We start from the raw sequence: 13143 nt of genomic DNA, 5'->3' as shown, positions 1-13143 counted from the left end.
GTATCACCTGGACAAGACCCAGGAAGTTAGAACTGGGGAGTCAACCTCTACAAAGAGGCCACTCACAAGTGGAGTCCCTTAGGGACTGGTCCTGGGACTGCTCCTTTTTGGCATTTACTTATCTGTACTCAAAGTCAATCTTAATTGCCTCTGGCTGACTAAATTTGCAGGTGATTGCAAATTAGGAGCTGTCATTGAATCCCACACCAACACAAGTGTTCTCCAGGAAGGGCGGACACAAACAACTGCTGTCAGAGCCGTTGGCTAAAACTAAATGCCAAGAAATGCATAATAGTATCCTAAAGGAAGTTATCCATCCCTGACGGCTATCATATTGACAACACACCTCTTAGAGTTGAAACAGTAGTCAGGGACTTAGGGACACAAATATGACAGTAGGCTACCTTTTGACCATCACGTGTCTACATTAGTGAGGAAATCATTCTATGATGTGCAGCTTATAAACAAAGGTATGGCATCTAGGTCCAAGAAGGTCATTGTTCCACTGTATTTGACATTCATCAGACCTACCATTGAGTGCAGTGCCTCCTTTGCTATGTACCTAACCAGACATATCCAAAAATTGGAATGTCCACAGAGGTTCCTTACTAAAAGAATAGAGGGTGTAAGTAACATGTCCAATGCAGACCACCTCAAGGCCCTAGCCCTGTGTTCTGTCTCCTACATGCTGTTGAGGGGAGATCTATGCCTTATTACAGGACATTGTCAGACCCCACTCTAATGGACTTCTGCATGTCCACAAAACAGATCACACCAGAATTTCCCATTTTGATGACTTAAACCTTGTCTGTGATATAAATAGGATCTGCTAGAGAGAAAGGCATGTATCCCAGAGACTACCCTGTCTCTGGAACAGGCTCCCCATCCATGTGAAGTAGAGCTCCTCCCTAACTAATTCATGTGTATCTTGGATAATTGGATGAGGAACAGGAAATTGGGTATCAGAACTTGTCAGAGATTTATGCATGGCTAGGCTTAAAAATCCCTTGTAGTTGTAAGCCTAATAAACACACATGAATCTATGAAAAGTATCCAACTGTGAACCAAATCTGCTATGTCATTAACAATTTGTAGAACTGGAAACACCACTGTCTTTCCTTCAGGAACGGAAGAAAGGATGCCTTTCAATTACACTTAAGGCCAAACTTGTAATGTGTGCTTTAGTCTGTTGCATATACACCACTACCCATCATGGAACTTAAACTGCAGACTGACATTTACTAGCAACTGGATTCCTAACTCTCAAGGTATTAGATTACTCAAGAACAGCAACAGGACCTACACGCGACCTATATTTTTGCTACAGAAATATGGAACTCTGTCCCAGCCTTCATTAATATCATTCCCTACCTTTGGAGTCTTTATTACTGAAAACAGAGATGCCAATTGCAAATGGTACAATCCTTTCACTTAGCTTGGTTATTACCTCAGGTCGAGGATGACTTTTGGCACCTTAAATCTGAGTGTCTTGCTTAGTGAAGTATCAAGTAAAGGCTGTTCTATTCTGCGTTATCCTGTTGCATATTCTAGACTGTATATTTAACATGTGCTGTTGGTAATGTAAGTTATTATTACATTATGCATGGAATGTTTTAGTCATTTGCTGTCTTTTGTAATTGCCATATCTGTAAAACACAAAACTACATTCTTTCACTGTTGTAGGGATCAAACTGTGTTGGTCATTGACTGAAAATTAAGTTGTGGGACCATTCTTGATGATCTTTCTTTTATTTTTTATGCAGATTGAAGCAGAACTTGGTTATCCAGGAGGAAAGGCAAGAATTATCCACAAAGATTCTGACATTATTACTGCATTTTCTGTTAATAAGGTATGCTTGAAATGTATGAATATTTTATTTTTTCTTCAATGTAATTGTCAGTGTGCAGCACTATTCATGTTATTTCCATTATTTTTGTTTTAATTTTTGGCATTTGTAAGTCAACTGCCTACTGGGCCTCAGCATTCTAACAACGTAAATGTATTCCACATTTTGAACGTCTGCTGTGATGCAGTTTAGCTGCAGAGCAGCCAAAGTGTTAGACATCCAAGTAGAACATATGTAGTCAGCAGTATACTTCATTTCGTTGTATCCTGTTGATGGGGTTGCCCTGCCTACCAGGCCAGGCCCTGCTCATTTTCAAGGGAATACCTAGGGAGAAATGTTATGATGGTTAAGAATTGCATTTACTAGAATGTAATTGCAAATCAAACATCATATGCATGGTATTTATAAGTTATAGTACTGTTTTTTAGTTTAAGGTGTAGAGCTTGTATTGATAAAAAAGAACGAGACAGCTGCTTGTAATACATTAAGTATAGCTACGTTTTTACAGAGTGGACATAGAGGTCTAAATAATGGACATTGGTCAACAGCATGTAGAAGATGTATGTGTGTGTATGTTTCCAAATTGTGATGGTAGACAGTTTACATTTTGCAGAAACATATAATACATATGTGATGCATGCAACCAATTATAATACATACAAGCTTATTAGCTTTGGTGCATAACTAATGACAAACTAGCTAAACTACATCATACAGGATAGGTTGAGACTTTCGTGGAGGAAGACACTGGAGTGCTCAGAATAAGTCTGAGTAAATTGTACAGCAACTGTATAGCTAAGCTAAATTCATTATCTTCAACCATTTTGTGCATGGGATCTAGATGTTGTGTCAGCTGTCCCCAACTTTCTCAGTTCAGTCGCTGTCCTACATTCTTCTACAGTTGTGCCTGTCACAGGTCCTCTCTAATGCAGTCCATCCCTGTCTTGACTTGATGGCCCCATATCCTCTTAACTTTTTCCTGACTTTCATAAATCTGCTTTACTAAATCTTCTGCTTTCTTGCATCCGTTTGGTGATTCTAGTTTATCCAAGAAGTTAGAGTGAGATTTTCCTTCACTTAGTCCTTGGAATAATCATAAAACACTTTCTGTTAGTTATAGGTAGTTTTCAAGTAGTGTGTTATGGTAGTTAGCGAAGATATTCTCTCTCTCTTCCCTTCCCATCCTTTTTCCTATTAGTTTTACTGTGGTACTGCTGTCTCTCGTGTGTGGTAGAATGGATAAGTGTTTTAAAAACTGCATCTCTTACAGGCACAAAGTACCTCCCAGGATGTGCACCTTAAATATGTCTACTGTACGGGTCCAGAGCACTTGGACTCCTGTTGTTCCATCTCTGAGAGCTTTGGCTTGCATGCTTTTAACAAGCACAAGGCTCGTGTTGAAGGGGATTTTGCCCTCTAGCTCATCCAGTTCTGTTTCTCCCCCAGATCCCAAAAATGGCTATAAAAAGCCAAGGCCAATAGACTCTAGTCAATCTAAGAGGGAGTGCAAGAGCTCTTCTTTGGCCTCCATGTCTAAGGTGGCTCCCTTGGGTTTTCTAGGTTGAAGGGCCTTGACTTTCGGCTTCCCTGGCAACTTCAATACCAACTTCAGCTCCGACACCTCAGAGCCAATCGCATTCAGCACCCAAAACAGAAAAAATGACATTTCTGGCTCCAAGCATTAGTAGTTCCTTCCTGGTTAAAGGGGCACCTTCAGGGAGGGTAGCATTCCCCTTTTCCCTTTGTACTCCTCTCCTTTGGTCGCTGGAGACCTCCCTGTCTCCACCATGATCTCAGAGCATCCCTGGCTCTGATCGGTCATGTGGGATAGTCTTCCCATAGACCCTTGAAGCCATCCTCTGTAGCCTCATCTGTCTGGTCATTAGAGTCAGTGGGGGATCATCATGCATTCTTATATGCAACAGCTGATGAAGTCCTTTATGCAGGCACAGATCAAATTAGGGTTTAATCCCTCAGGTCCAGTTCAGACACTGGAACCCTCTGCTGATTTCATCCCTTGTCCCTTCATATCCATGGTCTTTAAGGTCAGTTGAATTTCCACACTCTTGACCTGATCTGACAGCCTTGGCAGTCTTTGGCTTTATCTTGTTCCTTGATAACCTTGACCTGTTTGTGCCCGTCAGTGCCTCAGGGCCATGGCATTGAGGCTAGACTGTTTGGGTCAGGGTTGACGGTTCCTGCTTCAGGATCATCCACTCCCTCTCAGAGATTCCGCTTTAGGCAGCTTGCTTTGATCTCAAAGCCCAGTCAAGGTGCTGCTCCCTCAGGTTTGGGTTTGTCTTTAGTTCCTTTGGGTTCTGGAAGAGATTGACGCAAGAGGACCACCTCCTCCTCAGCCTTTGACATTTTTGAGAGGATGTTCCCTTCTCGAGAAAAGGGTCAGATGTCTCCAGCCAGTACCCCCTCACAGTTTTCATCTGTACCTCTGGCCAGTCATCAGCCTTCTCCAGGGCAGCCTGTAAACCAGCCTCCAGGCTGCTCCATTGACGGAGCTACCCGACTCTACCCCCTCTTTTCCAGTTTCATCGGTGTGGTAGATTTTGAGGAAATGAAAGTCCAAAAGGAAGCAAGTTGTCTTCCCCAGAATAGTCCCTCACTGAAGATACTGACCTTGAGGAAGTAGAAGTTCCCCCAAAGTCCTGCTTGATGATGCCTCCTTTGGCAAGTTGTTGGAGCTGCTTTTCCAGTTTGGGGGCTGGACAATTGAAGCACCCTCTCCAGAGGAGTCAGTTTTTTGGAGGCCTTTTGACATAGGCCTATACACACTTTGGGTAGTTTACGCTCCATATGCTCTTGTAGATCTGGTGTCCTGGAGGGGGGGGGTGGAAGGAACCTGACATAGTAGAATCTATTCTAAAGAAGCCAGACAAAGTACTTGCCGCCCCCCCCCCCCCCAAGGCAGGCCTCACTCGACAAGGGTCTGGCTGTTGATGCCTTTGTGGTCACGGCAGCATCAGAAAGGAGATTTCTGAGGAAAGCTCCTTAATTCACCCCCAAACAGAGAGTCTTAGGCTCTGGATCTATTAGGGAAGCAAACCTATGCCTCATCTGCCTTTGCTGTGAGGACTGCTAACTACTAATCGCGCTTGACAAGGCTTTAATGAGAACTTGTCTTTAAAGTGTCAAGCACCCTCAAGGCACAATAATCTCCAGATACCCATAAGAATCCGGAGAGTCGGTTGTCCACTTTGACATCTGTCACCAATGTTTCAATGAGATTCATCTCTAATGCAGCTGATGGAGTTTCCAGAGCTGCAGGTTCTGGAACTGCAAACAGGCTACAGGCCTAGATGCGGTTGTGCAACTTTGTGGACTGCTTCACAGTGTCCTTCATCAGTGCTTCTTTTGACAGGTCCTCCTTGTTTATACCTAAGGTTAAAGATATGTTGTTGAGGAGTGAACAAGAGGAGAAGATATTGTATGCTCTCTGAGTTCACTTTTTTGCCCTACAACAATCCTTTTCTAAGAATCGGAAATGGAATAAACAACTCTTGTTCAGGAAGTCACAGCTCTCTTCCCAGGACGTTCTTCTGGAAGGTTCCTCCTGACGGTGGGGGGGGATCAATCATAATGGATGCCACTCACGGGACAGAGGTAGTCAACAGAATCAGGGCTTACAAGGGGCTTTTTCTGGTGACCCCTTTCAGCAATCCTGAAGGATTGCCAAACTGTTCATCTCTGGAGGCAGTCAGGGGTCATCTAGCTCTCCACCCCAAAGTTTGGAAGACCATTTCCTCAGATGCCTGTGTCTTGAGAATCCTATCCAGAGATTATTTCATTCCCTTTCCAAAAGTTCCAAACTGTCTCCCAAAACATCTAGCAGATTTTCCATCCCATCAGAGAATTTACACAGCAGCAGAGATCCAAAATCTGCTCACAAATCGAGTCATTCAAGAGGTCCCACCAGAGCAGTTGGATCCAGGGTCTGTACCAGATTCTTTTTAGTACCAAAGAAAATAAAGGACCTCAGGCCAGTCTTGGATTTAAGCAAACTAACCTTTTCATCAAAAAGGCCAAGTTCTGGATGGTCACATTGCAGTCCATATTACCTCTTCTGAGGATTGACAATTGGATGTGCTTGATAGACGTTAAGGATGCCTACTGGCACATCAAGATATATTGGCATTCCTGGAGATTCCTTTACTTCTGGTTGGGAGCCAGTCACTATCAATTCAGAGCCCTGCAGTTTGGTCTCAGCATAGTTACCCGGGTGTTCAAATGCGTGGTAGTGGTTGCGGTCTGGTTCCAGCTGCAGGGATTTCAGGTCGTACCATACCTTGATAATTGACTCTACACTGTCCCCACAAAGACATTGTTGATCTCCCCCAGGGACGTCTTGCTCCAACTATACAACAACTTTGGTATCATAGTCAATTACCCCAAATCGAGCTTTCAGCCTGTACAAGTCTTAGACTTCAAAGAGTGTCATCCTCACATGGTCCATCAAATCGCCATGCTTCCAAACTCCAGAGTGTTCAGTCTTTGAACTCGGGCTCTGTCAGTGATTGCAACTCCCAAGCCTCCTGCTCACACAGCTCTAAAGCTTCTGTGTCATATGTCAGCATTGATAGGACTGGTCCCTCTAGACAAATTTCATGTGAGGACCCTACAATTGACTGTAGCCATTCAGTGGTTCCTCCTAACATATCTATTGGATTTCTCAATACACTGACGAGCGTGTCACTTGTGGATTCACTGGTAGTTACAGTCTCCATTAGTAATACAAGAGAGACCATTTGTAATTTTCCTTTGCCACGGTCACCACAAATGCCTTCCTCCTGGGGTTGTGGGCATGTTGAAGGGGGGACAGTTTAAGGGTCATGGTCTTCTGTAGAGGCTTGCATTCACATCAACTTTCTAGAGATGAAGAGGGGTCCTCCTAGCATTGCAGGCTTTTCAGCACAACCTCTGCAAGGGCTGTGTGATTACAGTATAGACTGACAACGTGTCAGTCCTTTGGTATCTCAACAAATAAGGGAACACGTTTTTATCCTCTTTGTCTGAAGGCCATGAGGGTTTGGCAGTGAGCGATCTGCTCTCAGTGGTTTCTAGTGCCAACACATATCCCAGGGAGGTCCAACATTCTAAATGACAGCCTCAGCAGGAGCATTTTATTGTATCAAGAATGGTTTATAAATCTGACAGTGGCAGCTTGGATTTTTTTGCACTGGGCACTCAGTGATGCAACCTGTTTACATCCCCGTCCAACACCAAGAGCAACAGCTATTATGCCATTGTTCTCCCTCTGTGGAAGGCACCCAGGGATGCTCTGATGTTTGTCCCCCGGGTTTCCTTTATGCTTATCTCCCAGTTCCCCTGATAGTAAAGTTTGTAAAGAAAACAGCCCATTGTAGAGCCTCATTGATCCTCATCGCCTCCTTTTTGGCCTTGCAAGGTGTGGGTTCCCTTCCTTTGGCCTTATCTGAAATACCCCCTTGGATATTAGATCCCATTCTGGAGATGTCATCTCTCATCCAGCCAGTCTGGATCCCCCCCAGTCATCAGTCCCTCAAGGTAACCACATGGTTCATCCAGTTCCTTTGGCCAAGTATCCCAAGCATTTGCAGGTGGTGGTTCATACATTGTCCTTTAGGAAGAATCCACTAGAAAAGTGTATACCAGTAAATTGAAAAGATTTGTTTTGTGGGTGGAGGCTTGGAAATTTGACCCTTTCTCTGCCCCTTTGGAGTCGATCTTGGATTTTCTGGCCAAGTTGTTAGGCTCAGGCTGTAGCTTTTCTATTATCAAAGTACAGTTAGTGGGAGTTTCTAACTTTCATATCTGTAGAGACAGTATGCTCGTGGCTTCTGTCAGAATTTCCAAGGCTTTTCTCAAATGTATTTTGTTTCTTTGCCCTCAGGTATGGGATCTGGTCCCTCCTTGAGATCTGCATTTTGTTATTCAGGTTCTAGCTGTTCCTCTTTTTGAATGTTAAGCTTCCTCTGGTTTGAAGCTGTTGTCTTGGAAGGCATTGTTTTTGGTGGTGATTACCTGTACCAAAAAGGTTTCAGAATTGCAAGCACTTTGCTCCCATCCCCCTTACTTAGTTTTCTATAAGGATAGAGTTTCTTTGTATGAACCCTTTCTTCTTACCCAAGGTAGCTTCTGAGAATAACTTTAACAGTTCCATTCATTTTCCTGTGTTTTTTCCAATAAAGGCAAACACCTTTTGCATTGTTTGGATGTGCAAACGCAACTAAGATTTCATCTTGTAAAATCCAATCCAAAAGCCACAGGACCCGCAGCTGATGTTAATATAATATCTGATTTATTAATCCACACACACAAGTAAAATAAATAAATAAATAAATAAACCAAGCGCTTTCACCCGGCTCCTGCCAGGCTTTATCAAGGAACATACATTTGCCAGCTGCATTTGACCATCCTTATATAGTCATCACAATTGCAGAGTTAAACAGTTAATTAGTGGCAATCATTCAATTACTTAACCCCTAGTGCTCCTTTACATTTTTACTTAGCTTGTAAAAAACCCATCATCTTTACATGAAACAATGTAATACAATCATATGCTACTATTAAAATCCTGTGATACACCAAGTGTTTAAAACTGTATTGTACCTAAAAATACTACATCTGGTTTAATTATTAAAATTTTATGCTGTGCGTAAGTAAATCTAAAAAACTCTCAAGTCTCTCAAAGCCTGGCCCTTCTTAATTTTAAGACACAATTAATGTTTATGCTGTCATTTAACCCTGGCGCTCTAGTGGCGTCCAATCTTAGTTGCCAAAATAGTTCACGATATTCAAGGAGGGTCTCCCAACTCCCACCTCTTATCTCAGGGTTAATTTGCTCAAGCACCATAAACTTTAAATTCATATTTTTACAAACTTTGGAATGCTTAAAAAATGCGTTGCTCTCCTTACCCTTAGATATATCACAAAAGTGTTCGTACACCCTTTTTCTTAATGACCTTTCCGTTTTGCCTACATAAAAACTTAGGCAGTGTGTACAAACTCCTAAGTAAACCACACCTTTTGTAGCGCAATTAGAATATTTAGATGCTCTAAAAGTAAACTTTCTACTCTGTAATCTCACTATACCTTGGTTCATCATGGCAAAGCATTGACTACAATTGCCACATTTGTGCGTGCCCATCCTTGTTTTGTTGTTTTTCAATTCAGCCTTCCTTTCAAAAAGTTCTTTCAAGTTCCTTCCTCTTTTCCTAATGAAATGAGGTCCTTCAGTGAAGAGATGTTTCAATTCCTCATTTATGCTCAATATGGGCCAGTATTTAAGAATAATGGTCTCTACTTCATGCGAATTGCTCGCAAAGGTGTGAATAAAGTTGTTTTTACTCACTACCTTAGCAGTTTGTTCTATCTGTGTCAAATTTTTACTTGACCCTAACAAAGGTGAATATTTAGATTCCCTACCATCTAATACTTCCTGCATCATCCTGTCAATCAAGTGGTCAGGGTAGTGTTTCTCCAAAAACAACTTTTTAAGAAAATCAGCCTCTTTAAAAAAGTCTTCCAGGGAACTACATATCCTTGAGGCCCTTATAAGTTGACCCTTAACAATACCCTTCTTTTGGTAAAAAGGGTGGCCACTGTTGAAGTGTAAGTAGGAATTAGAAAATGAATATTTTCTAAATATTGTTGACTTAAATTTTGAACCAGTATAGTCCTTGGCTAGTTTAATGTCTAAGTAATTCAGTTCATTAGGATCAATAACATGAGTAAAAGAGAAAGGAACTTGAAAGAACTTTTTGAAAGGAAGGCTGAATTGAAAAACAACAAAACAAGGATGGGCACGCACAAATGTGGCAATTGTAGTCAATGCTTTGCCATGATGAACCAAAGTATAGTGAGATTACCGAGTAGAAAGTTTACTTTTAGAGCATCTAAATATTCCAGTTGCGCTACAAAAGGTGTGGTTTACTTAGGAGTTTGTACACACTGCCTAAGTTTTTATGTAGGCAAAACGGAAAGGTCATTAAGAAAAAGGGTGTACGAACACTTTTATATATCTAAGGGTAAGGAGAGCAACACATTTTTTAAGCATTCCAAAGTTTGTAAAAATATGAATTTAAAGTTTATGATGCTTGAGCAAATTAACCCTGAGATAAGAGGTGGGAGTTGGGAGACCCTCCTTGAATATCATGAACTATTTTGGCAACTAAGATTGGACGCCACTAGAGCGCCAGGGTTAAATGACAGCATAAACATTAATTGTGTCTTAAAATTAAGAAGGGCCAGGCTTTGAGAGACTTGAGAGTTTTTTAGATTTACTTATGCACAGCATAAAATTTTAATAATTAAACCAGATGTAGTATTTTTAGGTACAATACAGTTTTAAACAACACTTGGTGTATCAGAGGATTTTAATAGTAGCATATGATTGTATTACATTGTTTCATGTAAAGATGATGGATTTTTTACAAGCTAAGTAAAAATGTAAAGGAGCACTAGGGGTTAAGTAATTGAATGATTGCCACTAATTAACTGTTTAACTCTGCAATTGTGATGACTACATAAGGATGGTCAAATGCAGCTGGCAAATGTATGTTCCTTGATAAAGCCTGGCAGGAGTCGGGTGAAAGCGCTTGGTTTATTTATTTATTTTACTTTTGTGTGTGGATTAATAAATCAGATATTATATTAACGTCAGCTCCGGGTCCTGTGGCCTTTGGATTGGATTTTATTGGTTTTGTTTCTTGTGACGTTCGTTTAAGATTTCATCTTGACCATACCAAGTTTTTCAGGAAATCTAGCCAGTTGTTTGTCTCCCTTTTCAAATCCAGGCTGGGCTCTCCCATGTGTGAAAACTTTATCACGGTGGCTGTCAGATTGTATTTTGCCTGCATATTCCTTGAAAGGCAAGACCTTTCTACAAAAGCCTAAAGGTCATTCAGCTAGGGCTGTAGGTACTTCTACAATGTTTCTTTCTAGTGAACCTATAGATATTTGTGCTGCTGCTACTTGGCTGGGCCACCACACTTTTTGTCTCGCATTATAAGCTGGATATTCAATCCAGATCCAGAGCTTCGTTTGGTTCTACTGTGTTGTGTATTCTTCCCAAGGAATTGTCATGGCTGGGCTCTCTGTCCCACAAGTTAAATCCAGATGAAGCAGACATCATATACAAAAGTTATGTACTCACCATAACAATAGATCTGTGTTGTCTGTCTCCGTATGGTTCACCCTCCCTGCACTACTGCCCCCAATCTTACAGTTGATTTGGTGAGTCTTCACCTCTGTGATGACCGGACAGTGGAAGATCTTCATTCAACTCTTTTTGAGTCTCACATTTCCTCGGGTGTTTTTCCTTACATTTCTGGAGGGTGTATGATTCATGAGACAAACTCAGTCTAGGCAGTTGATGGAGGAGTGGGGAGTTATGAGTAAGGGAAGCAGAGCCAAAATGGGCAAAATACTTTTGAATTGGTCAGAGTTGGATCCGAAGTCCCACAGATTGAACTAGACTGAGACAGACAACATGGATCTGTCGCTATGGTGAGTACATAACTTTCCTTTCTGGGACTTAAAAAGATAGCAAGACTGCCATATCAGCTTTCTTGGAAGCTTGTCATTTGCGTTCTGCAAGTCAAGAAATGCAAAGTTGGACACTGATTTCTTCATCATTGTCTGACTCATTGCAGACATCAGCACAGTTTATAATGCATCCCAATATGAAACCAAACTGCCACCTCCAGTATTAATTTCCCACTGCTCTGTATGTTTAGGTATCGGTTATAGTCTGCACCATGTTCATGCAGTACGACAGGAATTAGATACTTCTCTACTGAACATACAGCCACAGAGTCACCAATGAGTGTACAGTCACCTCCACAAGTTGTATCGGTAATCCAATGGTATCCAACTCCACACTACCAAAGGAATGATCTCTCCACAATGCCAAAATTGTAAAAATAGAAATCGTTTATTCAGAGCGATACAGAAACTAAACGCCAGTAAATCTAAAGGTTAAGCGCTTTCACCCATGAATAATGGGCTTCTTCAGAACACCATTGTTGAAACTAAAATGCCTTTTAAAACATTTTTTGTGCCAAAAAACACTCAATTAAAAAAATTCCAGTTCCTGAATACTAAAGTTATATTGACATATATTGCATCTGTCAACCGGCCATAATATATGCCTATTTCTACATCTCCCTAAATAAAAATTAAAATATAAATTATATAGTAAGTATGCCCAACTATGAATTAATGAAATATATAATTATAGTAACTCATATAAAAAAATTATGTGAAAAATGTATATTAAATACAAGTTAACCCTACGTTTGATACATATATCTAATTGCATATCTATGTGGTTATGCAATAACCCATGTGTTAAATTGAATTAATCAACCGTAAATGACAATAATATATAACATTATATAACAACATCTATAGGGATAACAATAACATATAAATTAAACTGTTTACTAACTGCTAACATGTTCAGCTATTTCATGTTTAGCTATAAATATCCACCATATACGAGAACTGTCAGCCTCTCCATTTATATATGTGTGAATACAATTAGGGGTGGTATTAATACATTTCCAAAATGGGCTCTCGATATAAAATCATTAAGCCCTGGTGGTAATGTGGCATCCAAAAATAACTGCCACCATGTTTCCCTATAACATAAAAGGGACTTGTAATCTCCTCCCCGAGGGTCCTTTTTTACAATGCCTATTATAGCGAATTTAAAATCGTGTGTGTATCCATTAATTTCTGTGTGCTTGTGTAAAGCACTAGTGGGGTCCTTCTTCCTGATATTATACATATGCTCGTATATACGTTTTTTAAGACATCTCTCAGTCTTCTCCACGTAATACCTTGTGCATTCATCACACATAGCTAAATAGACCACCATTTTGGTGTTACAGTTCCCTTTGACAAATTTGACTCTAGATTTAAATAAATTTTGTATCACCACTTCTTTTTTGTCTGTAATGTATCTACATTGATTACATGAACCACATTTAATGGTGTGGTTTACCTTTCCACAACTTCTATCCTTATTATTTGACTTAAGTTGTTCCAGATATCCTTTAATATTTTTCCCCATCTTGTATACTATTCCTGGCTTAGTGCCAATTATTCTAGCAAGTTTTGAATCACCTGTAATCAAATACCAATAATTAAATATGATTTGGATCACATCATTAACAATAGGGCTGTATAATATAATAAAAGATCTCTGATGGTAATCCTTCCTGTTACACTCCCTATAGATGTTGTTAATGAATTTTGAGCCTTGGTAACTGTTTATCTGATCCCAATAATGGTTAATACT

General features: G+C 40.6%; 1 protein-coding gene across 1 annotated transcript in view; it reads left to right on the top strand.

Annotated features, from left to right (window-relative positions):
* Positions 1 to 13143, top strand: part of DMXL1 (Dmx like 1) — a 2737735-nt gene that overhangs the window by 2130645 nt on the left and 593947 nt on the right. The window contains exon 37 of the mRNA XM_044059165.1: positions 1764 to 1850. Coding sequence (XP_043915100.1) covers positions 1764 to 1850 — 87 coding nt within the window. The remainder of the gene's footprint in view (positions 1 to 1763; positions 1851 to 13143) is intronic.

The sequence above is a fragment of the Protopterus annectens genome, chromosome 17.part0, assembly GCF_019279795.1.
Source record: "Protopterus annectens isolate FY-2018-M chromosome 17.part0, PAN1.0, whole genome shotgun sequence".
Taxonomy (NCBI): Eukaryota; Metazoa; Chordata; order Ceratodontiformes; family Protopteridae; genus Protopterus; species Protopterus annectens.
This window is presented reverse-complemented; position numbering and strand designations above follow the sequence as displayed.